This window comes from Fundulus heteroclitus, chromosome 13 (assembly GCF_011125445.2).
Source record: "Fundulus heteroclitus isolate FHET01 chromosome 13, MU-UCD_Fhet_4.1, whole genome shotgun sequence".
Lineage (NCBI taxonomy): Eukaryota > Metazoa > Chordata > Actinopteri > Cyprinodontiformes > Fundulidae > Fundulus > Fundulus heteroclitus.
This window is the reverse complement of record NC_046373.1, coordinates 37996918-38023837: the sequence shown is the minus strand read 5'-3', so window position 1 is coordinate 38023837 and position 26920 is coordinate 37996918. Positions and strand designations below refer to the sequence as shown.

Below are 26920 nucleotides of genomic sequence, written 5' to 3'. Positions count from 1 at the left end.
TATGAAAGAGACCTCCACACTTAAACTTAAAGCTTCATGGGAAGAAGATTTGAATATGACTATACTGGATGAGACATGGGACTCTATACTTAAACTGGTGAATACAACATCTCTGTGGGTGCGCCACTGTCTCATCCAGTTTAAAATAGTACACAGAGCTCATCTCTCCAAAAGCAAACTATCCCGTTTCTATTCAGAGGTCACCCCATACTGCGATAAAACTGCCGTAGCCACACTGGTCCATATGTACTGGTCCTGTCCCGCTCTTAGTCAGTTCTGGACAGATGTTTTCCATACGATGTCCGGTTTGGCCGGAGTGGTGGTAACACCTGGCCCTCTCTTGGCTTCATTTGGTTTTATTGGTGATGGGTCTCTAAACGACAGGCACTGGCGTTTTGCTCATTGATAGCGAGGCGGACAGTTCTGACCAGGTGGAAGGGTGCAGCTCCTCCAACTCACAAGCAGTGGTTATGTGACTTTATGTCGTGTTTGAAACTGGAGAGAATCAGATGCTCTCTTCAACATTCAACTGGCAAATTTGAAGAAACATGGGGGCCCCTTCTTGACTCATTCCAAAACTTACAATGATGCTCCGGATTAAAAAGTTAATTAATTTTAATAAAATGTATTTCATCTCTGTCAGGGATAGGAACTTAGTGCGTAGACCTGCTTGGTAGTGACCTGGGTGGGCTAAATGGGATTACTTTGTAGGGATTAATTTTCTGTTTATTACTTTGTCTGTCTGTTGGATAAATATTTCTTTGTATTTACAACTATATGTACAACAAGAAAAGAAAACTCAATAAAAAGACAGTGATTAAAAAAATTCTCGAACTTGAAAGAAGTTGTCACTCCTTTATTCTATGTGTGTGCAGGTTTTGCTGTTAAAAGATCGGCAGTGCACAAATTCATCCCTTTCAACCATTGTCCTGATATCAGCTGATCATCACCAGACAATACTTAACAGACAGAGATTTATTTAATAAACATTAAATAACTTTAAACAGTGCATAATTGCACAGCATGGGTTTCCTTAGAAAATAAATTTTCTGACCAACCGGTATAATCTGATTGAATTTGACTTTGTAAAGTGCCTTCAGATGACATGTTTCATGAATTGGCGCTATATAAATAAAACTGAATTGAATTGAAATATTCTGAGGCGACGGCAAACCCTGCTGCTGTACCACGGGCAGAAATTCTTCATATTCCCAGACTACACGGCGGAGGTTTCAGCGCAGCGCCAGGCATTCAACACCGTTAGGAAAAAGCTGGTGGAAGCTGGAGCCAAATGTTCCCTGCCAAGCTGCAAGTAAATGACACGGTGAAAACCTTCACTTCACCGACTGATGCAGAGCGGTTTGTCCATTCATTGTCTCATACCGAGTGACTTTATCAAGCGTTCTAATGTTCATTTTAGCCTTGGTACACATTCACATTTATGTGTTTTTTCAGGAAGTAAACACGGCTCGGTGGGTTTAGGCTACTTACTCAGAGTTTCCTCTCTCTGTTATCCGGCAGCCTCCACTCTAGATTGAGGGATATGCCGTTTAGTTCCTGTTGCGGCAGGGGTGAGTTTTGGGGATTCTGTGTTTGTATTGTTGTTAAACCTCCTGTGTTCTGTTGTGTTCACCTTGTCAGCTGCTGTTTTTACATTATGATAAATGCAGGATAATACTTCTAAGCCAGGCATGAGTCCTATTGATTTTGTCTCCTGGAACTGTAGAGGGCTTGGTAAAGCGCCTAAAAGGGCTAAGGTGTTTTCACATTTAAAATCACTTTCTTCAGGAGCTCATACTCAGCCATCGGAGCAGCGACGATCGAGATCTTCATGGGTGTCACAGGTTTACCAGTCAAATGTTTCTTCCAAGGCTAGATTGGTGGCAATCCTTATCTGCAAATCCATGCCATTTATCTTTAACTCCATGTCTGCAGATTCAGGAGGCAGATATGTGCTTGTCACTGGCATCTCTGTTGCTTTTTTAAACACTAGCGATCTTTTAACAGCAAACTCTGCACACACATAGAATAAAGGAGTGACAACTTCTTTCAAGTTCAAGAATTTACTAACAGAAATAAAATGAACATCCAGAGTGACTTCAATTGTTATCTCGGTCCATTACTGGATACGTCCTACAATAAAGTTGCTTCTTCTTGAAATCAGTGTTGGTTCTAAATAATCTCATGAAGTCATTAAATTTAGTTGATATCTGAAGGCTTCAGCATCCTTCTGATCATAAATACTCTTTTTTCCCACTCCCATGGTAGTTTTACCAGAATTGACCACTTTTTAATTGATTCTAAATTTATTTCACGTACAGTCAGCTCAATGTGTCACAGCATCGTAATTTCAGATCACGCCCTTACTCTCTTACTACAGATTCACTTTAATCTTTATGCTCCATCGTTTAATTGGAAATTTACCCCCCCCCCCCCATCAATTCTGATCAATCATTTCAGAACTATGTTTCTGCCAAAATCTCAGATTTTCTTTTTTTAAATGACAACGGAAAAGTATCTGACTCAGTTTGCCGGAGTCGTTTAAAGTAGTATTATGGAGAAACATTATTTCTTATCAATCTTCAGTCAAAAAGGCCAAATCACAGCATCTTGCAGACATTCAGGCTAAATTGGCTGTATTGGAGGACGGCTAACAGAATTCAAATGATGTGTTATCCTGAAGATAAAATCTGAATACAATCACATGCTTGGGGAACAAGTTGGTAATTACATTCACAGACTTAAACAAAAACATTTTGAACTAGGGGACAAGCCTGATAGATTGCTCTCCAGACAACTAAAAGGCACACTTGCAGATAGAGCTATTCATAAAATTTCTTCCCCCTCTGGGCTAATGTTAACTGACCCTAAACTCAGAAATGAAGCCTTTTTCAATGATTACAACAATTTATACACATCCAAGACTAGTGCTACCAGTTCTGATGCTAAAGACTTCCTAAACTATTTAAATGTACCTGTTATGGATGAATCCGTCAGGGTAGACTTGGACTTTAATTTTACAATTGAAGAAATTAAATCTGCAATACGTTCATTATCTTCTGGTAAGGCTTGTGGTCTGGATGGGTTTGTCATTCTTCTGCGGTTGCCCCTCTTCTTCTGCGTATGGTGAACTCTTTAGTGAGGGAGGGAGTATTTCCTCAGAGTTTGTATGATGCTAATATCTGTCTTCTCCTGAAGAAAGGCAGGGATTGCTCTAATGTCACCTCATATCGTCCTTTGAGCCTACTAAACTGCGACCAAAAAATAATTGCCAAAGTATTAGCTCCTCGTTTAAGTAAAGCTTGCCTGATCTATCCTGACCAGACTGGCTTCATCCCTGATAGGTATTCTTTTTCAAACACTCGTCAACTCCTACATGTTATGTACCGGACCAACCTTCCTGCCTCTGCAGTAATTTCATTGGACGCTCAACAGGCATTTGATCAAATTGAGTGGGACTATTTGTTTTTGGTTCTCCAAAAATTTGGATTTGGTAATAAATTTATGGCATTACTAAAAATGCTCTACCCTCACCCCAAATCCTCAGTTTTGACTAATCATGGCATGTCTGCCTCTTTTTCATCACATCGCGAAACCAGACAGGGCTGTTGTCTCTCACCGTTACTATTTGCACTGGCCGTGGAACCCCTTGCTATTTCCATCAGGACCCATCCATTGATCACTGGCATTTGACCTTTATGCGGACGATGTTATCTTGACTCTTTCAGATGTCACAATCTCTCTTTCTCCGCTTCTTACTCTTATAAAAAAATTGGCAAGTTTTCCGGTTTCACTATTAATTGGGACAAAAGTTTTTTTATGCCTCTATCAGATGGTCTGGGCACTGCTTTTCTTAGTAACCTGCCATTCAAAGTTTCCACTAGTTATTTTGAATATCCGGATATAAATATCACAAGGGACCCTAAACTCCTTTTTAGACATAACTTTAATTTAATCAACAAACTTAAATCTATGGTGGACAGGTGGAAGCTCCTCACTCTTTCCTTGATTGGTCGTGTTAATGTTGTCAAGATGGTGGTCCTCTCGAAATTGACTTATCTTTTTCAAAATATACCCATTTATCTCACTACTTCTTTTTTTAAGATGATAGATTCGATTATAATTCCTTTTGTCTGGGCCGGTAAACACCCTCGAATCTCAAAGTCTCACCTGCAGAAACCTACTGCTGAGGGTGGTCTAGACCTTCCTGTTTTTTGTTAATATTACTGAGCTTATAATACCAGAATCTGGGTTTTTTGGAGTTATGTCTACCCGAGGGGTGAAGAGGTTGACTCATTATTGCCCAATTGGTCGCTGAATGAAAACCTTGCGTCCTTAGCACATACCACTTTCTCTCTTTCTGCTGTACTGTTTTCCAATTTTTCTTTGCTTTTTCAGTTGCTGAAGGATAATTTTATACTAAAAAATTAATTCAGGATTCTGAAGCAGATAAAGACTGTCCTGAATCTCCCTGGTTTTTCCATCTATGCTCCTATTTTTCAGAACGCAGCATTTAAGCCAGTCAATATGGATGTAGTTTTAAGCACTGGTTAAATAAGGCCATAGCTGTTGTTGGGGATTTATACATCGATAATAACTTTGCTTCCTTCACGCAACTCCAATCTAAATTTGGTCTTACTTCTAGCCACATTTTCAGGTACTTGCAAGTTTGTAATTTTGTCAGACATTTCACTCACTTTGAAACCATATCTGTGCAACATAGTTTCTGCGAGCTTACAAAAGAGCCCCCTACCTCTAAAAAGCTAATCTCTCAGTTTGTTGACCTTTTTAGTTCATCTCCATCTACTAATTATATAAAAGAGTCCTGGGCTTCTGATACACTAGGCGAGATTTCAGATGAGCTGTGGAATCTGTGTCTGTCAAGAATCAAAACCTGTTCTATTAATTCTAGATTGCAACTTATTAAATTCAAGGCTATCCATCGTCTGCACTTTTCTAAAACCAAACTTAAGAAGCTATTTCCCTTTGTCTCACCAACATGTGACAAATGTATATCAGATGATGGGACTTTGGGTCATCTGTCTTGCTCCTGCCCTAAGCCTATGGACTTCTGGTACAGGATATTTAAATTCTTCTATATCCGGATAAACATTTGATCATTTTGGGTTGCTCTAAATTCTCACTTACTCTTCCTCTGTCTTATTATTATTCTGCGGGAATGGAAACCCCTCCTTGCTTTAAGAAATGGCTCAATGATATGGTGTCTTGTATCTATCTCAAAGAAATTTGATACTCTTTGTCAGACAACCATCATAAGTTCCTTGTTCCATGTGGGGTCCTTCTAATAGATACATACAAAATAATGGGCTAAAATGACTGTAGTACTCATCTGGACCTGCACTTCTTTTTTCTTTCTTATTCATTATTATTGTTATTACTGTCATTATAATTTATTACTTTCATCTTTTATTGAAATTCGGAGTATTATGGTGAACTGCTTGATACAATGTCTCTAGAAATGTCTGTTGTTCCCTTTGACTCTTTCTCGTGCTTGATTATGCTCTATGGTTTGATGTGTACATCTTTTATCCTCTTTTATCAGTTCTTCAGTAAGAACTTTGTCTTGTTGATTTCTGTTTTTGTTGTATTTGTTTACTTTTTGTTGCTGTCTTTTTTTCTTCTGTCTTTGCTATTTAACTCTGAAAAATCCTAAATAAATTTATAAAAAAAAAAAAAAAACAGGACGATAACCACTGATAATCAAGTAGTACCAGACTCACCTGTCCTGCGATAGTACCAAAAAAGGAAGAAACATCCCCCGACAACCACAACCAAAAGAACCACACAAATCAAGAGACCTGTTGCCCATTTTGGAAACGGCCCTGTAAAAACATTAACATTGTAAATAATAAAGAACATTATGGCCATTAAACCTATAACAATCTCATGTTTTTTACAATAGGTGTGAATCATCTTTTGTCCTGTTAGGATGTTTTGTTCCATTGATAGAGAGTTCGCTCTGATCATCAGGCTGGAGTAGTGATTAAACTCAATATTATTCATGAATATGATCACGTGTTTGTTGTTTTTCATGAAAAAGTTACAGGCAGGCAAGACTACTTAAATCATAATGAGCAGGAAAACTAACAAGTGACAAAAACAAGAATCTACAGATAATAACATTAAAATGTCTTTTTTAAGAATAAAGAAGTGCAAAACACAAACATAACTGCAGGACCCCCAGGAACCTAAAACGAAGTAATCAAACCCCCGGGGATCCTGACAGAACATGACTGACCTTCTTTGACATGAAGCAGAACTACTTTCTGTCTGAGGATGTCCTCGTCTCTGTAGACGGTGCAGATGTAGCTTCCCTCGTCTCTGTCCGTGGGGTACTTCAGAGTCAGACTCAGGTCTCCAGTCCTCAGCAGGTCAACATTCATCTCTGTACGACTGCAGTAAAGGTTGTCCTGTTTTGTGTGGAGCTTACTTGTGTTGGGAAACACATGGACAAGGCTAAAATATGGTTCCGAACGAGTCCACTCCACCACTGTGTCCTCTTTTAGGTCAGCTGATGTTTCACATGGCAGGACAACAGACTCTGCCTTTTCATTTACCTTTACCTCTATTTGGTTATCTACAAGAAAAAGAAAACAACATAAACAGCAATGTAACACTTCTCCTACTGGTAACATAAATTACATTTTAATTGTTAACATGAAATTATAAACTTGAAACATTTTATTCTCCTTCTGACCATGAAGGCTGTGATTATCAAGTTTTTTCAGAGGATCTTAAGTCTGACACAGAATGGGTGATAAAATTAAATGCTGCTTAAAAGCAATTTCAGACTGAAGAACTGTCTATCACCAAGTCACTAAGACTGGCTCTGCTAAATATAAGGTCATTATCAGCAAAAGGACTTCTGGTTCATCACTGAACATAACATTGATGTTATGTTTCTAACTGAAACATGGTTGAATAACGATAATAAATCACCTGTACTAATTGAATCAGCGCCTCCTAACTAAAGAAAAATAGAATAGAAAAGATAAGAAGGGCGGAGGGGTTGCTACAATATTTCATGATTCACAAAACTGTAAGACATTTTTCCTTGGAAAATTTAACTCTTTTAAATGTTTGGGAGTTGAGATAAAAGGCCACAAACAAACTCTGACACAAAAAAAATTAAAAATTCTTCAAAGACTTTAATGAGCTTTTATTTGTTATATGCATTGATTTTGATTGTTTAATAATTGCGGGAGGTTTTAACGTCCATGTTGACAAGCCAAATGACTGAAAAGCTGTGATATACTTGATAACTTTGGTTTGACTCAACATATCAAACAAGCAACGCACAATCGAGGACACGCTCTGGACTTTACCATCAGCGTAACTATAGTTACATCAGTGTAACTATTTCCAACGTCTCTGTAACTGATGTCGCCCTGTTGGATCATTTCTCTGTTATTTTTGAAAGCACAATCTCCATCGACTCATTTAGCGAAACAGATATTGTAACAAAACATTTTTTAACAGACAACACAGCTGAAACCTGTAGTCAAATCTACTCCTCCACCTCATTTCAATGCTATAACACAATAGACGAGTTAGTACAAACAAAGTCGATCATTGAACTGCGGCCTAGGGTGTCCTGGTGCCAGGAACACATATGGACACCCTTATGCTTGAACATGGTGTTCGTTATGGACAATCCATGATGAGCACAGAAGTCCAACAACAGAACACCACTCGAGTTCAGATCAGGAGGATCATTCCTCACAACCACGCCCCTCCAGGTCCCACTGTTTCAATCCTACCTTTCTGGCCGCACTCAGTTTGTTCAGATTAATCGTTCCAGCTCCTCTCCAGTTACCACCGGTGTTCTCCAAGGCTCTGTCCTGGGACCCCTACTCTTTATCATTTACATTCTCCCTCTTGGCAATATCTTCAGGAAATTCAACATCAATTTTCTCTGCTATGCAGATGACACCCTGCTCTATCTTTCCTGTAAGCCAAACTCTTCACTCCCACCTTCTTCATTAATCTCCTGCTTAACTGAAAAATAAAATCTTGGTTCACCTCCAACTTTCTTAAATTGAATAATGACAAGACAGAAATCCTCCTAGTGGAACCAAATCTACTGACAGTTTCTCCCTTTCCTTTGACAACTCCATAATCTCACCTTCACCTCAGGTCAAGAGTCTGGGTGTTATCCTTGATAGCACCTTGTCCTTCTCCTCTCACATTAACAACCTTACCCGTTCCGCTTACTTTCACTTACACAATATCAATCACCTTCGCCCCTCTCTCTCCCCTGGTTCCACCTGCACTCTGCACTCATAGTCTGGTCACTTCCCGCATCGATTGCTGTAAAAATCCATTCACAAGCTTCAGGCAGTGCAAAACTCAGCAGCTCGCATCATTTCTAGAACCCCTCTTTCCATCACATCACCCAGTCCTGCAGCAGCTCCACTGGCTACCTGTCAAGTTCAAAATTCAGTTCAAAATCCTCCTACTTATTTTTAAGTTATTCACAGTCTCTCCCTTCCATATCTCTCTGATTTACTTCAAATTTCTACTCCCTCTGGCGCACTTAGATCCTCTTCTACCACCCACCTCGTTGTTCCTTCCGCCCATCTTAGCACCATGGTACAGAGATTTTTCTGGAGTTCAAACCCCCCCCCCCCCGACATCTTTAACACTGAGTCTTTATCCTTGTTCAAATCTAAACCCACATGTTCAGAACTTTTCATAATGATTTTCTGTGTGTAGTTTGTGTTTTTTCTTTTAATTATGACGATGTTGCTTTTACCACTTATTGATTTTACCTGTACAGTGTCTTTGAGTGTTTTAAAGCCGTTTGTAATAAAATGTATTATTATTATTATTATTATTATTATTATTATTATTATTATTATTACTGTCATTGCCCACGTGAGCGTTGAAGTCCCCCAGCAGAACAAGGGAGTCCCCAGGAGGGGCACTCTCCAGTACCCCTTCCAAGGACTCCAAAAAGGGTGGGTAATCTGAACTGCTGTTTGGCGCATAAGCGCAAACAACAGTCAGAACCCGTCCCCCCACACGAATGCGGAGGGAGGCCACCCTCTCGTTCACCGGGGAGAACCCCAACGTGCAGGCACCGAGATGGGGGGCAACAAGTATGCCCTCCCCAGCTCGGCGCCTCTCACCAGGGGCAACTCCAGAGTGGAAGAATGTCCAGCCCCTCTCAAGGAGACTGGTTTCAGAACCAGAGCAATGCATTGAGGTGAGTCCGACTATCTCTAGTCGGAATCTCTCAACCTCGCGCACAAGCTCAGGCTCCTTCCCCACCAGAGAGGTGACATTCCACGTCCCAAGAGCCAGCTTCTGCAGCCGAGCATCGTAACAGCAAGGCCCCCGCCCTCTACTGCTACCCATTATACATTGCACCCGACCCCTTTGGCCCCTCCGACAGGTGGTGAGTCCATCGGAAGGGGGACCCATGGCTCCATGGGTAAAAGCCCGGGCACTCGGCATCTTGCTCCACCTCCAGGGGTACGCCCTGTCCCTCCACTGAAAATAACTGTAAAATTAAAACAGACAAATAAAATTTGCTCACCTTTGACCTTGAGCTGAACCTGTGTCAGCTTCAGCTCTTGTATTCCATCAGCGATGCTGCAGATGTAGTTTCTACTATCAGACAGGTGAGGTTTCCTCAGAGTCAGGCTGAAGTCTCTCGTAGCCAAAGCATCAGGCCTCATTGAGGTCCGTCCTCTGTAATGCTGGTCTTGGTCTTTATAATCATCCCCTTGCTCTCTTCGTAGGTGGACGACTTTCAAATTGATATCATTTAGAGTCCATAAAACTGAGAGGTCCTCATCAGGTATAATACCAGAGTACTGACAGGGCAGCAGGACAGACTCCGCCCCTTCATAAACCTCTACCACCCCAGCCAAGGCATGCTGAGAAACTGTGAGGACACAAACAGAAACAAAGTCAACCAGGTTGGTGTAGATTTGGTTCTCAAGCCACATTGCTATAATTAATAAACTGCAAAATCCTGCAGCAGCAACTTTTAGGTATTTAACCTAATATAAAACAAGAGTTATTGTAGTGATGGTGTACGCAGAGAAATCATCTGTGGCGATCCGTAATACAGCAGATCTGATGCAGCCTCTGACCGAAGAGGCTCTGTTTTAGTGCGGCAAACTCATGAAGCTGATGCTCTGGGTTGTAATGACCCTAACGGCATTACAGCCGAAAAACACTGATTTGTTTTAAATATCATATCAAATTAAACAATTACAAGATGAAAAAGAAATTGAAGTATTCTATTGTTGCTGTTTGTAGTTGTCTGTTGACAGCTTCTTCTCCGCTGGGTTCAGACCTGTCCTGTGAACAAAACAATTGCAAACGTTTTTTGAGGTTTTTGGTGATGTCAGTCCCAGCTGTGCTCACCTCGCCTCGCCAGGTGTTTGAGGCAAGCTACACCGAGAACGCTGTCTCCCGGCACAATTTAAAACACTTGCTGGCTTTCACCACTGAGTGCAGGTTAGACACAGATATAATTCATGGTCATGTTTATTTCAGTGTTTCATTTTTGAATATATTGATTTAGATGAGATTAAAACTAAGTTTCAAACCTGGACAATCAATTAATTGAAACTGGTGAGGTGTTCCGGGCACGTCCCACCGGGAGGAGGCCCAGGGGAAGACCCAGGACACGCTGGAGGGACTATGTCTCTCTGCTGGGAACGCCTTGGGATTCCTCCTGAGGAGCTGGCCCAAGTGGCTGGAGAGAGGGACGTCTGGGCCTCCCTACTGAAGCTGCTACCCCCGCGACCCGACCCCGGATAAGAGGAAGATGATAGATGGATTATTAATTATTAAACAGTAGGTTCTGTTTCATTTTTGACACATTCCTGCGATGACGGTACCCCTGCTGGGGTTTCTCAAGGACTAATCACAGAAAACAAAACAGAGCAAAACTTTGGGCTCCATTTTATGGCTTCAAAGCTGTTTAAATCTGTCTTAATTGCTAGGCAACAACAAGGCAGGAACAGCCGGTGAAGGATTGACCGTCTAATTTTACAGCTGTCCGTTTTTGAAATGTGTTTTTAGATATTTTCTAGTGTCTTGTAATATTTGTTAAATAAAGTATTGGATATTTTAGTTGTTTTGTGGATTTTAGTTAACGCTTCTGTTCTCTCTCTCTTCGGAGACGGTCGCATTTTCTCTCTGCTCCGGCTGTGCCCCCCACCCCCACCCCCCCTCCCCCCCTCCTGCTGCTGCTGTGTTTTTGTCCTTCTGAGCACTTTCTTCATATCACCCGAACGCTGAAAACTATGGATCTGGTCAGCTGGTCTCTCAATGCTATTGATAAAAAAATTTCGACAGGAATGCAGGGAAAAGGGCACCCGTCCTGTCCTGACGGGACACATTTCGTGGGATACACCCTAGATTCCTGGAGGAAATGGAAGATGGTGTGTTTTTTGATTTTTTTCAGTCGAGGACGTGGAAGACGTATACATGTTTGGATTCATGATACTTGGATTTCTTCTATTTGGTTTTTATATGTATCGGCAAATTCAGCGGATGTCGGTAGCAATTATGGCCTTGATCAGGCTACCGGCTGCATATGACGCGATCACTAAGGCCATGAACGAGCAGACCGTAAATTGGAGGAGCAGAGCCACAAGTTGGATGCGCTAGAACGCAGACTGGCTTCGGTGGTTGAACTCAAAGGGGAGATGGGATAAAATCTGGATATGAAACGCAGAAAAAAGCCCAACAAATTTGGAATATTAGATTTGCCACATGGAGCCAGCAATAAATAGGACTTTAAAGCTCACAGAAAAGTTGGTGCAGCTTGTTCTCATAACAAATTGTGTATTTGGATTAGGCTTCCCCTATCAATAAAACTCCCCTGGATGTTATGGCGAGAGACCTCAGAACTACTCCCCCGCTCCCTCCTCCCCACGGACATCTGTGGATGCCCTCAGAACTGTGGCGCCGGTTGATAACTTTTAAATCATATCAAGGACAATGGCCTCTGGGGAGCGTTCATGGAAATAAAACAACTTTCACCCAAACAGACACACATAACTCATGGCCACAACAACATATGAACTTACATGCGACTAGTCTCCAAGGTTAACCCCCTGCATATATGTTGTCTCGTCATTTGTGCTTTTCTTGATATTTTTGCAAGGTTTTTTTTATAATGATATCTTAAATTGATATCTCAAATATGCCTTTTTTTCCTCTCCCTCCCCAAATGTGGCTCCTATCTTTTCACGGAGTTAAAGGCAGTGCCCTGTGGTAACCGCATCAGGCAAGGTCCTCAGCAGCATTTCAAGGTCAATTGTTCCCCTGAAATGTTTGTGATGTATGTGATGGATGGTTGTACTGGAATTGTAATTTCCCTCTGGGATTATTAAAGTATTTCTCATTCTGATTCTGACATAAACACAAAGACCCATAATAAAAAAGCATTAAGATTAGCAGATGATGGCAATCCACACTGGTTAATGTTCCATGTTCAAACAATCCATTTTAATTTCAGTTTAGGAGGAAACAAAACATGAAAAATGCCCCAGTGGGGTGAATACTTTTGCAAGGGACCGTAACCATTGTTGTAGTTCCAGTTCTGCTTGTCTCAGTTTAATTTCAGTTTCTTTTTTGTATGCTTTAGTTATTTTCTGTCTTCATGCATTTTAACACCTCGCAGGCCAGCATGCTTTAAGTTGCTGTATCACACTCGTATATCTGCACATTTACACATATGCTTCAGACTACTGAACTGCTGAAGCCACAAATGGACTCTGTACCACATTCGTATACTGCACGGTTTTAATAATACTCACCTGGACACCGTGAATCGCACACTGTCTATTTCCCCTGCCTTGTTTACACTGTTTACATTTCAATTGTTTACATAAATCACTGCTGCACCTTTATCCTGAAATTTACTGCAATTTACTGTGATTTTTCAAGCTGTATGCAAACGAAATTTCGTTCTGTACGCACTTTGTGCATACAAAATGACAAAGTTGTCTAAGTCTGTCTTCGTTTTTGAAAGCGACCTTTCATTTGACCTGCTGAACAGAGTTTTTTGTGTGTCTGCTTGTGCCATGTAGGTGAATGAACACCTGTTTGGTCTCCACCTTCTTTTTACCTCAAGCCTCCAGCCGCTAAGACCCATTCTTACAGACATGTTTGCACTAGTGTCTGTGGCTGGACCTCCAGGAAGATGTGGGCACTTCAGGGAGGTGCTTAAGACACCCAGTTCATTGCTCCTATAGGCAATACAAGATTTGCTAAGTTGATGACAGAAATTTAATAACCAAAGGTGTCTGAAGTGTATACATACAGCTACAGCAAGTTGATGTTAGATACAAAAAGTTTCAAAAAGAGAACAAACACAGTTGGCAGAGGCAGAGCTTTACACACCGGCACCATCATTCAATGTACATGCCCTGCTGAAAAATTATCTGGGAACAACAACGAGGAATCCACTGATGGTAAAATCTGCTGCTTTGGATCAAGAAAACATCTTCTGTTGTTGAGTTAAGTGGTCTGCAGACAGAAACTTTTGTTGACAAATAAAATAAGTAAATGACGATAAAGTTTGTCTAAGTCTAAGTCTAGAAAGGAGGAAGGAATGCAGAGAGACTGAAGTGAGGGATGATGAGAGTAGAGATAGGAAGTGGATCTTACTGTGCAGGAGGATCCCAAACACCACCAGCATCTTTGTTGTCCTGTCCGAGAGCAACAAGAATAAACTAAGACACTTTAAAAGCCCCCAAGGCAGCCGGCAGCCGATCATATTACTTCTTTCTGACAACACTTTCCTGTCTCTGGGTGCAGGAACCATTGACTACCGATAAAAGGCACCACCCACAACGACTAACACATATTAAGTCATTTGATGAACCTGTTCATCCAGTTTGTGCTCCTTCTCAGTCTTTGGAAGCGCAAAGGGATTTAGGTATTTACAGTACGCAGTCCAGGTCTTCTGTGTCTGTTTTTTCTCTAGCATGCGGCAACACGTCTGCCATGTCCCTGTAATGTTTACAGTTCAAATTTAACTCATTTTCTCAGATACATTCTTACTATGAATCCTCCCACTAATGTCACTTCTCCTGTCGTTGCTTAAATTAGAAGTACAAGCAGTTCTGAACTGGTTCCAAGCCTGACCTAGTCTGGCCCTGGCTCCACCCCACACAGTGTGTAGTTGAAGTTATCTTAGACTTAGACAAACTTTATTGTATTTGTTAGGTACAGAGTGCATACAAAATGAAATTTCATTGCATACAGTTTACAACAATGTAATGAGATTGCAATTGAAATAAAATAACATTACAATATAAAGTGCATCAGTGATGAAAATGTAAAAGTGCAAGAGAAAAACAGTTTTTAAAAAGTGTGCAGAAGAATGTTTAACCATGTTTGTAGTGTAAAGATAATGGTGACAGAAGAAAAATGTACCAATGTACCCAACCATGACTAACAACCATACCGTGCCAACGTGCTCTTGAGCTGTGCATTTATTTCATTTACCACCGTGTTCCGATCTATACACCTTTTTTTTTTTCCAAGTGTGACATGCTTTAAATCACCTGTTGTGCATCTAATAAAGCCAAGGAGTGATCTTCTGATCCCTGAACAACTGACCATTAATATAAAGTTTGTCAACTGCTACTGTAGCTCTGACGCCTTCAGGAATGTATTATTTCCTGATTGGAAATAACACTCACCTACGATCTAGGATGCTGAAATCCGTTCCTCTCAGCTCTCTGCCCTGACTTTTAACATACACTTTTTGTTTGTAATGCTTAAATTTAGCTACAATCGGACAAGGACGGATTTTATCGGGTTTCTTACCTCTGAGCCGGTGGACCCGATGGTTTGTTTGTGGCTCTAGTGGCACGTGTTTTATTGACAGTGAGCTGACAGGAAAAGGGTGGAAGACAGGCTGCAAAGCGCCGCGGACCGGAGTCAAACCCGGGCCGACCGCGTCGAGGACTAAAGGCCTCCTAATGTGATTTGCGCTAACCGCTCCGCCACGGGCGCTCCCCGGAGGTGATGTTTTTTACCTGAAATTTACCTTCAAGTAAACATCACGCAACACTGCAGTGAGGGCTGTGCAGGTTTCCACCACTATCCTACTCGGTGTTGTGCTTCCAATCCTGTATTGAAAACCTAATGACTTGAAGGTTTCACCTGTCAAAATAAAGAAAGTGGTTTAAATAGTTAGGTGGACTTAGATCCGGGGTCACCAACCTTTTTGAAACTGAGAGCTCCTTTATCGGTGTAGTGTCATACAAAGGGATACGAGGATCTGTAATGTGGAACTCAGTTCCTGGTGATTTAAAGTCTGTAACCAGTTTTAGTATATTTAAAAACAAAAATGTTTAAATGACTACTATTTTAACTTTTAGCGGCAGTTTTTAAAAAAGCCCGTCCAGGGACAAGTGCTGCGAAATAGCAGTAGCAATTGCACTATGACGCCAACATGGGACTGCTGTCATGTTTGTCTATGTCGATGTGTGTCTGTCCCTACCAAATAAACTTTGAAATAAATAAAGGGCTACCAGTACTGACCTTTGAACTAGAAGAGTACTAAACTTAACTTTATGTAAAATAAACATATTTTCATGCTTTGTTATACATATTGCCTTTTTGAAATCTATATAAATGCAAGTGTGAGTAAATAGGATGAGTAGCTGAATAAATAGTTTTAGATGCAGCTCACTGGTGGATTGGCCTTTTTTAGAACAGGGTCTTAGGCACCACATTTGGTCCTTGGGGGCTACTTTGTGCCCATGGGCACCATGTTAGTGTCCCCTGATGCAGATGCTTTATGTATAGGAGAGTGGGCATGGATGGAGCTTGACAGATTGACATGTATATTTTTATTTATTTTAGAATATAATGAAGTGGTAGTATAAAGGATAGATGTCCATGTATCTGGCATTTGTAGCTGTGTTTGTATGTACTTGGGTGAAGTGATTTATAATGTGATGTGGATAAATTATCTTGCCTCATGTACACCTCTGTTAAATGTAATGAGCAGTGTTGCAGAAGTGTTTTTTTTAATACACACTTACCTGTTGCCAGAAAGTGTAAGGTCACAGAGAGCCTGTCCCTGGGGCTGATGGGTTTTCTTAGGTGTGTGTCTTTCTTTATTATGTGTGGTGTCACCCTCTCCAGAAGATAAGAAAAGTCTTCAACCGACATCTGCAGAAGCTCCCGAAATCCCTTCATATCATCTACCTACACACACACACACACACACACACACATTTAGAACTTTGAATATTTATGTTTACAAACTTCTGATGCTATTAAAGCCATAAAAACGACAATGACTTATGCAATGCAAAAGAAATTTCATTTAAAAAAATTAACCATTATAAATTCTACTTTAGCATGTTTTGAAATCTAAAACATGTTTAGTGTTTAGACAATCGGTGAAAATAAAATGCAGGCCAACATCCACAAATCTGGTGACAAGGTATGCAATTAACAGAAATAACAGTAGTTGAATTATAACAAAAGCAGGCTATAGACACCAAACATTTATTTCTACATTTAACTGACTGTCATGAACATTGTTGATAAACAAAGCAGAAAAGGCTGGGGTGTTAAATGTGCACGACCGCTAGCTTACCTCAAGCTTCTTTCTGTAAAATTGACAGACCGTAGTAGTCACGTTTGCTCAGCCATGTCTTTGTCCAAATACGTTGCCGCCTTTTCTTTTTAGTGCTTTCTGCACACAAAATTGCACTAATTGCCAAAGCAGGAGGAGGTCCTAATGACGTATCTAGTGCACACGCCTAGTGTATGGCGGGCTTTGATCAGGAGGCAGTTTCACTCCTGAACAAAGGCCGCCATGCACTAGAAAGTGCGCAAAACTGAAAACGTAGACATAGAGATCAAGATGAAGATAAGAGAAGAGAAAAATAGACTCTCAGCGGAGTCTGCTTATCATCAACCCAAAAACCACGCAGTTAAAATCACTTATGAAATGCATGCACACACATCAGAAATATACAGCACAGTTAAAACAACTCCGTCTCGGAGAAATTAAGCATTAAACTAATTCCTAATAGGTTCTGCCCAGGCACAAAATATGTCACCTTATGGGTGAAAAAGAGAAATAAGAGTAAAATCCTTTCTTTACTCTGACATTGCCTCAGTGGAGATGTCCTGGTGTAGGTACCAGATCTGCTCGGGTCCTGCACTTGCCGATGATTAGCTTAACGTTTGCACGATTACGCAAAACATTGTGATTGGTCCGGACAACTTTTTTTTTTCTTAACCTTTATTTAATCAGAATCAGAATCAAGTTTAATCGGCAAGTAGGTTTGCACTTACAAGGAATTTGACTTGGTGTAGATGGTGTAGACAAAAAATAAGAATACAGTAAAATAAGAAGTAAAAGGATATATACACGGAAGCTGTATACACTCAGTAGACTGTGCATCAATTAAACGCAGAAGCTTGTAAGTCCTGAATGGGGGAGAGAGACAGTGTCCAGTTTCACGGGTGGCTCTTGGCCTTGTTCATAAGGCCGGTAGCAGAGGGGGAAAAATCATCGTACATTACACAAGGTACCAGTACAAAATTGCATATGTGGTGGGATGGTGTTCCACCCTCCCTACTTGGTACCAGGTGCAGCAAGGGGCGCGCTGTTGATTGGTGGGCGGGGTTAGAGGGCTTTAAAGCTGCGCAGGCCGCTGTGAGGTGCATGTATCGTTGTTTCCCCTACTACGTCGGCTGCCCAAGTGGCTGGTGTGCTGGATCCACTGATCTGAAATCTGTGGCTGGGATTGTGGTTGGCTTCTGGAGCTACACCTGCTGTGCATTTCTGCAGTGTTGCTCTGCTGGTGTTAGCGGCTGCGGCTGGGGGTTGTTGCGGCGGGCGGCTTCCATCTAGCCCTTGCCTGCTGATCTGCTTCCTCCCTGGTCGGCTGTGTTGTGTTTTAGGCACCAGATTGTTTGCCGTTGCAGCGCATGGGACGCTCTGCTGTCTTGTTTTACCTGTGTTTCTTTGGGCCGCTCTGGATGAAACTACTTGCTGCTTGGACCAGCTGAGTGGGCGGGCATGACTCCTTTTTGTTTTTTTTACAGTTTGTTTATTATTGACTTTATTAATGTGTTTGCTTTCTTTTGTTTTGATTTACTAACTTGTTTTCTTTTGCATGGTATATTTTGTTTGTTCATTTATTTTTTTTTCTTTGGAATAATCGAAACTGTCTATTTCATCTGCTCCCTTTTTTTTCCAGGGACCAAGTAGTAGGCCTGAAGCCATGGGTTTTTAGAAAAATGTTTTTTAGAAAAGTGCCTTATAAAATATTGTATGTTAGTCTGTGTTCTGGTGCATCTTGTTTTTACAACCAACCCCCCCCCCCTTCTGGTCACACAAATAGCATTTACAAAAGGTGAATAAAGGATGATTGGTCCGGACAACTGCCTAACGTAATTATAGCGGGATTGCGGTTTGTAAACATGGACGCAAAGCAATTCTCCATTATCTTTCGCCTCCCGATGACGTCACAATATGGCAACTCCACTCAAACAAACTACTTTGTGCCCGCGGTCTCTATTTGTAACGAATCAATTTTATTTTGTTAATTTACGGTGATCGTCTGACACTGTCGGTTATTTGACCAAATACCTGGGTCGTGTTATTTATTAAAAAAGCCTTGCATTTTGGAGATTCTTTAAACCAATCCCTCTTAGCAGAGGTGGGATGCGGTTGTGCACGTGAAAATTGCCCACAATACCTTGAAGACAAATCAAATTATGGTCATTAATGTTTTACTTTTATTTTGTTGATCATACAGTTATTTAATTAGTATACTTTTTTTTTTACAAATGTGAGAAAAATATATGTCCTGTATTGTGTAAAAAGATGATTTGTTAATACTTTCAACATTTACAAAACGGAAACATAAAAAAACCGCATGTATAGTTACATAGTCGATGAGATTTTATATCTATATATCTATATATATATATATATATATATATATATATATATATTACATTGGAAAAAATAGTTTGCATTACTTTTATGTGTACCTATTACAATAATGAGATGATATTTTAATGTATTATAGGTATTTGGTCAAATAACCGACAGTGCCAAACGATCACCGTAAATTAACTAAATAAAATTTATTAAATTAAAATTAAAAGTTAATACTTTCAACATTTACAAAAGGGAAACATAAAAAAACGGCATGTATAGTTACATAGTTGATGAGATTTTATATATATATATTACATTGGAAAAAATAGTTTGCATTACTTTTATGTGTACCTATTACAATAATGAGATGATATTTTAATGTATTATAGGTATTTGGTCAAATAACCGACAGTGCCAAACGATCACCGTAAATTAACTAAATAAAATTGATTCATTACAAATAGAGACCGCAGGCGCAATGTAGTTTGTTTGAGTGGAGTTGCCATATGATGACGTCATCAGGTAGCGCAGCAGATCTGGTACCTACACCGGCTCCGTGGGCATCCAGCAGCTCCGGCGGCGGCGGCGCGTATGTGAGTGCCAGAAGGAGCGGAGGAAAACCACACAGTCTCTGGGCTTTCAGACGCTTTGTTTGGCCAAAACAAGCGGGGTTCTTGACGAACACTGGGAGATAGCGGCTCCCAGCAGGATCAAAATGAATTCAAAGCACTCTTAAAGTCGACCTCCTGCATAGAAAAACAGGGATAAGTTTGATTCGGAAGTTTTCAGTCCAGCGAGAAATCGAACACGTGCCACGTGGGGGAATTCCCACGGGATGAAACAGCTGCGTGTCTCCTCAATTTGGCAAACTGTCAGCAAAGAAGGATGACTTGAGCACGCGGGGCACTTTTATTTCATACCATAGCAACGAGATAACGTTGCTAGGGCTGTTGGTCAGGTTTGACCGTGTTGCATGCTGGGAGTTGGAGCCGGTCACATCATAAGATGACATTAGAGACTTATACTTAGACAACTTCATTGTCATTTTGTATGCACAAAGTGCGTACAGAACGAAATTTGCAGTAAATTTCAGGATAAAGATGCAGCAGCGATTTATGTAAACAATGTTAACAATGCAGGGGAAATAGACAGTGTGCGATTCACGGTGTCCAGGTGAGTATTACCATTAGTATATCCATTTGTGGCTTCAGCAATTTTAGCAGTTCAACAGTCTGATGGCAGCAGGGAAAAAGCTTTTGCAGAACCTGGTGGACCTGCAGCGGATGCTGCAGAACCACTTCCCAGAAGGCAGCAGGGAGTACAGTCCATGGTGGGGGGGGGTGAGGGGTCCCTGATGATGTTACGGGCCACGCAGCGCTGAGATGAAATGTCCTTAATGGAGGGAAGAGGAACCCCGATGATCCCTTCTGCTGTCCTCACCACTCTCCTCACGTTCTTCCAGTCGGAGGCACTGCAGCCTCCACACCACACAGAGAGACAGCTGGTCAGAATACTCTCTATGGTGCTTCTGTAGAAGGTCATGAGGATGGGCGGGGGAAGGTGGGCTCTCCTCATCCTCCGCAGGAAGTACAAGCGTTTCTGTGCCCTCTTCACCAGTGACGTGGTGTTCACAGACCAGCTGAGGTTGTCCGTGATGTGCACCCCCAGGAACTTGGTGCTGCTGACCACCTCCACAGCTGAGCTGTTGATGAGCAGTGGAGCGTGGTGAAGTCGACGATAAGCTCCTTTGTCTTCTCCACTATAATTAGGAATAAGAGAATGTAAAATAAGGGCAAAGCTACAGCATAAGATCATAATACCGTACAGTTCTAAAAAATAGCATATTCATGACTGTGAACACTAGGTGGTTTTTATCCTGGTTTTAGAAAGAAAACCTTGTCTCAGTCATACTTTTAAGCTCAGGCATGACTGATTCAGTCAGATTCCTCCTGTAGGAAAACCTGTTTTTTCCGTCTCTAATGTCATTCTCACTGTTTGTAGAGAAACGTCAAAGACACTCGATCTTCCGCTGTGCAGCAAGGCTGGACACGCTGAGCGCTGGGGAGAAGTCAGCTACGTCAGATTCAACCTGACACGTTACAGCAGGAGTAACAAAGTGTGGGAGTGGCTTCAGGTTCTTCAGGAAGCTCAGCTTGTACCTGCAGTGGTTCCTGGTATTTCAGCAGTAGCAATGGCGTGTTTTAGGTGTTATAAAAGTGGCTCTGACGGAGCAAGTGGCGAGAATGAATGTAAGCGCAATTTCAAGAAGCTGAACAGATTGATTCTCACTTTGCTGTCTCTGGGGTTGTTTGTCGCCGACATTGTTCTGGACGCCTGGACTGCGGTGGAGTTATTCAGACTGGGAGCCTATTGGAGCTTCACTATGCTGGTGGTGGTGCTCTTCGGCTCGGCAGTTCTCATCAACATTTACAGCTGGCTCTGGTACAAGTATGACAAGTTTATCATGATGACTAATCTGGAGAAGGTGCTGGGTCCATGGCTTGGAGTTCTGCATTGCTTAACATTAGGACTCTACTTCAGGTGAGTCGGAGCAAACAAGGCTGGGTTTCTCTGTCTTTTAGCCAAAATCTCATCAATCTGTGGGGAACATGCTCTGTATTCTGTCTGTCCTGAACTTTTGAGTTGTCTCCTTTCTGTTTTAATTTTGATGCTTTGTGAATTAAGAAATGAGACATGTGACTTTTCCTGCTTTCATTTTTCCAGGACATTAAACCAGGCTTCATCCTGTCCTGTTTTTCCTTACCTCAACCTCAGCACATCATTAATTTAGTCTAACTGGTTTCGTTCCAGGCATTTAGCCGCTGTGTCCGCTTCATTTGAAAACATCCGCTTTAATAAACCCGAGCTGGAGGCAATAATCTCTTACCGGAGGTACGACCTGAAGATTCTGCGGCTCTTTGAGTCCTACACTGAGAGCGCTCCTCAGATCGTCCTGATGCTCACCATCGCCCTGAAGAAGGAAGGCTGGATACTACATGTCCTCACAGGTGAGCTTCCTCCTCACTGATCACGGTCAGCTGAGTTCATCTTAAACAGCCTTAGCTGCAGGTTCACAGCCTCACAGAACACGAGTGCTGCACCTCAGCTGATATTTTAGAATAAGATTATGGCCAGAATTACAGCATTTTGCAGAAGTATTCACCCTCCTTGGCGTAATATCTATTTTGCTTCATTCCAACCTGTAATTTAAATGTTTTTAAATCATATTTTATGTGATGGATCTCTACTAAATAATCTAAGTTGGTGAAGTGAGACGAGAGAATGCGTATGAAGATCAAGGAGCTCTACAGATAAATCAGAGACAAAATTGTTGAGTTGGAAAAGTCCAGGTGGGGTCATAGGACATCAGATCTTTGAGGTTCCCAGGCGCACCATGGATCCGTCTAACCTGACTCAAACCAGCTGTATGTCACTCCGCCTAGCTCCACTCACATATATCTGGGACCTCTCCCATAGAGAGTGATTTCTCCAACCAATTTTATGGTCTGGCCAATCAGGACGCAGGGCTGGAGTTTCATAGATGTGACGTGAGACTGTTTTGATAGCAATGGCGGCTCGTTGAGGAAGCAAGTGTTAACATTGATGCTGCTATTTCTTCCGTGTTGTCCAATCTACCTAATATTGTTTCATTAAAAGAACATCAGAGAACACCTCTGAAGGCTTTTGTTGGTGGAAACCATGTTTTCGCCCTTCTCCCAACCGGATTTGGCAAGCGGTTAGCCGCTAACGAGCAGTTAGCCGCTAACCGTTAGCGGTTAGCGCAAACCATATTAGGAGGCCTTTAGTCCTCAATGCAGTCGGGCCGGGATCGACTACGACCCGCGGTGCTTTGCCGCCTGTCTTCCCCCCTCTTCCTGTCAGCTCACTGTCAATAAAACGCGTGTCACTAGAGCCGCAAACACATAAAAAAAAAGTTTTTTTCCTGCGTCGCTCTCACAGCGTCACGGGTTAGCTTCAGTGTGAGTGGTTGAAATAGCACGTCGATAAAGATGACAGACAAGTGTCTTATCCAATCATATGCAAGGATTTCTGATAAGGCCCAGCCTTCAATAAAGGCAATTCCTATGGCGGTGTCCCAGATGTATGTGAGTGGAGCTAGGGGGAACGACATGCCTCTGGCGGAAGTCAGGTTAGGAGAGATCCGTCATCTTCAGACAGAAAACAGCTGGCACCACAACAGACCTGCAAAGACAGGGCCACCCACCAGGACGCCCAGGAGGACATTAACCAGAGAGGGAGCAACGTGAACAAAGGTGACCCTAAAGAATCTAATATCGCCAAGTGTTACCATGGTGGTATTTTTTTAGATAGGCTCAGGATTCACACAGATAACATAACAAAGTCAGTTGATTGCTCCCAGCTGGGCTTTATGGCAGAGAGGCCAGAAAAAAAGACATTACTGAGCTTTAAAAATAAGAAGACAGGGTTTGAGTTTGCCAAAAGGCACGTGGGCAGCTCCCCAGATGTCTGGAGGAAGGTGATCAGATGAAACAGAGACTGAAATTTTCAATTCAATTAAATTTTATTTATATAGCGCCAATGCATGAAGCATGTCATCTCAAGGCACTTTACAAAGACAAATTAAATCAGATTATACAGATTCTCTAGAACTTTTGGCTCCTAGAGACTGATCCAGAGACACTGGAAGCTGGAGTTGCTGTAGAAGACTCTAGAAAAGACTGACTGTAGGGCGGTGATGATTTCTGCACGCTGAAGTTTCTGTTATTTTGTCCTGGTTGTTGTTTGCTTCACTGTAAAAGAATAATCTGGCTTCTGTAGAATTATTCTGTAGATAAAATGGAGCAAACTCTCCAACAGTCCATTTAATTCCAGGTCGGTAGGAAACAAAACATGAAAAATGGAAAAAGGGAGTGAATACTTTTGCACACCACTGTATGTGAAAGGTTTTATTGACAGCCCCAATAATCCCTTGTTGTGATCCAACTGAGCCTTTCAGGTAAGAGACTCCTGACGGTGGGGTTTGTGCGTGAGCTGCAGGTTGTGATGATGCCTGAACGTTCTCCTGTTGTCTCTCTGTCTCCTCAGCGGTGAAGATCCTCGCCTCAATGGCGAGCATCACCGTCTCTGAAGTCAAGTACTACAGAGCAATAATTGTCTTCATGCCTGAGGAAACCAAGGAGTCCAGTGGTTGGCTCCAGCTGCTTCCCTACTTCCTGGTGAAGCTTATCCTCGTTGCGAGTCGCCTCGCCGCCCTCGCCCTCTTCGCCTCGGTGGAGCCCTGCTTCATCTTCACTCACTTCATCTGCTCCTGGCTGGTGTTGTTCTTTGTTGCCTCCTGCTCCAAGACACATTTAATGAAGTGTGAGGGGGGGAAGTGGCTTTATCGGGCCACCTTGGCTGTCATGTGGTACTTTAACTGGTTCTGTGGGGGGGTGAAGTGGAAGACGAGTAAAATGATGTGGCTGTACCACGTCTACATGCAGCTGGACATCGTTTTCCTCTGTGGATGGTGGTACTGGAGAATGAGCTCAGATCCTCCTCACTTTGAAATCTCTTGTGTGAAAGTTATCATCGCAGCAACAGCTGTGTCCGGTTTCTATCTTGTGGGGGTGTTGTGTAAGGCCGTTTATTTATGTATCCTCCATCCAGAGTCGACAGAAATAAACTCAGGGGAGCAGACAGAACTCTGCTCTGACCTGACGGACACCGGCAGGAAGGACCCGACGTCTGTGAAAAAGAAGAAACAAAGATACGGTCAGATGTTTGGAAATGTGCTGAGATACACTAAATATCTGCTCTTCTGTAGGCAGATATGCCCGGCTACATGTGAGCCGACAGAAACATTTGAGTTAGAAGACAGCGACTCATCTCGCGAAAACATGAGATTAAAGGAGCTGGCCAATAGTTTTTACTCGTGATAATCTGATGATAGCGAGGCTTCCTTCGTTAGCTTAAAGGACCTAGTCAGCTCGTCAACCTTCATCCTGCGCCACCTCGACCAACCAGGGACATGCACCAGGATCCTGTTTGTAGACTTCAGCTCCACCTTCAACACATCCTCCACCAGACGTTCATCCAGCGCCGCCCTCCGTCTGTCAGCGGGTCACCAGCGTCCTGACTGACCGCCAGCAACAGGTGGGGCTGGGGAGCGTCATCGCTCAAGGACTATCAACAACCGGCGCCCCCCAGGGGTGTGTTCTCTCCCCTCTCCACTTCTCTCTATGGACCACACATCTACGGACCCGTCTATGAAACTCCTGAAGTTTGCAGACGATGCAGGAGGTGGATCAGCTGGTCCACTGCTGTGCCCAGAACCACCTCTGCCTGAAACAGCTGAAGACTGTGCAGATAACAGTGGGCTTCAGGAGAACCCCCCACACTCTGCCCCCCCTCACTATCCTCAACAACACTGTGTCTACTGTGCATCACTTGTGGTAGCTAGGAACCACCGTCTTCATGGACTTGATGGTCTGCACACATTGACACCATCCATAAGAAGATCCAGCAGAACCTGGACTACCTGCAGCAACTTCAGAAGTCTAACCTTCCTCAGCAGCTGCTGGTTTTCTCCTCCACTACCATCATCCAGTCTGTCATGTGTTCATCTAAACACGTCTGAAATAAGCAGAACCAGGTTCTACCCCCAGGCTGTCTCTGAGGAACACCTTACACCAAACGTACACATGCTCACAGATACGTATGGATACAAAACTACTCTCCGGTGCACACTGCCGCTGTTCTCACCTTTTCCCCTGAATAATATCTTTTCTATTATAGGCTGTAGCTTCTCAGCTTCCTCTTACTTGTCTGCTTGGTTTTTACACGATGAAAGCTGGAATCCCAAGTCAAATTGTTTGTTCCCACAAACTTGGTGAATAAAGTTGATTTGACCATGGCGAGCTGTCGCTATCATCTTGCTCTGTGATAGCTCTGCGGTTCTGCTGGCAGACGGCACAACAACGTTTATGTCTGCTGATCGCTGCATGGTGCAAAGTTCTGTTCAGGCTCAAAAAGCAAACACTATCAGGACGAAGGCTTGGTGCTTAATTATTCTACTGAATATATGTTTTTTGTGTCCTCTTTTTATGGTCAAAATTCTTGACTAGGTCAGTTTAATAAATTGTCTCAAAATAACTTTTAACAGTAGCTAATTATAATTGTTACTGTATAGTTAACAGTAAAATGTTTTAAGTTGGCCGGTACGCACCGGTACTTGATACCAGCACTTTAAATTTTACTCCTCCGTGTCCCGGGACTTACCTCTGCATCCCGATCAGCCAATCAGCTCTCTGCCTCTGTCAGGCTGTGGTTTTATAGTACAGCAGTTTAAGGAGTGAATTCACTCTCAAACAGCCAGTATTGCACATATATAGAAAATAAACACAACTTTACAACATACTTTAACCTCCAGTTAAAATACTTACTGTCGAAACCCTCTTACTGTGAAAAGAACAAGAAAAAATAATAAATAACAGGAAAATATAGAAAGGAACAAAGAATAAAACCGAAACACCAATAAGCAATAAATCGATGCGGTGAAATCGCGGTTCTGTGTGATTATGTTTTAGAACCAAGGGTTGTTTAGAAGAAATTATGGTTACAAGATGGCCGCCTCGGTCCTTCCCGCTCTGTTTTTTTGTTTCTTTATTCTGCCACCATTCAGTGATCACCTTCACTAGAGAACATCAGACCGTCCTCTCTAGACTTATATTTCAACATTTTCCCCTGACCATTATTTCACTGAGATCTTGGTTGGCGGCGCAGTGGCTCTCTATGAGATTTACCAGAGAGAAGGAAAATGGGCAGGAGCGCTCATGAAGCTCTGCGCTGCCTTGCCTTCAGTCCAGCAGGCTAACATCCACTCTTTGGCTAACAAAATAGAGAAATTGCTGCTTTTTTCGTCTCATCTCTCAACCAGAACCGAAGAAAACAACTCAAAATACTCAGCTGAGCTGAGCTGAAGCGCCAAATCTCCCAAAAAGTTCCCGATCCACCTCGACACGATGCGCCTTC

At 42.2% G+C, this 26920-nt stretch overlaps 2 protein-coding genes across 2 annotated transcripts in view; one reads left to right on the top strand and one right to left on the bottom strand.

Annotated features, from left to right (window-relative positions):
- The window catches only part of LOC105922717, a 30953-nt gene extending 17215 nt beyond the window's left edge, over positions 1–13738 (bottom strand). The window contains exons 1-4 of the mRNA XM_036144815.1: positions 13663–13738; positions 9563–9913; positions 6260–6598; positions 5742–5843 (exon numbers count right to left, since the gene is read on the bottom strand). Of these exons, the coding sequence (XP_036000708.1) occupies positions 5742–5843; positions 6260–6598; positions 9563–9913; positions 13663–13693 (823 nt within the window). The 5' untranslated portion in view covers positions 13694–13738. The remainder of the gene's footprint in view (positions 1–5741; positions 5844–6259; positions 6599–9562; positions 9914–13662) is intronic.
- Positions 13739–20605: 6867 nt separating this feature from the next.
- LOC105924206 (XK-related protein 8) lies at positions 20606–25961 on the top strand. The gene is made up of 3 exons (XM_012860076.3): positions 20606–21466; positions 21737–21933; positions 23993–25961. The coding sequence occupies exons 1-3, from the start codon at positions 21117–21119 to the stop codon at positions 24823–24825; spliced, it is 1380 nt and encodes a 459-aa protein (XP_012715530.3). The 5' UTR covers positions 20606–21116; the 3' UTR covers positions 24826–25961.
- The last annotated feature ends 959 nt before the right edge of the window (positions 25962–26920 follow it).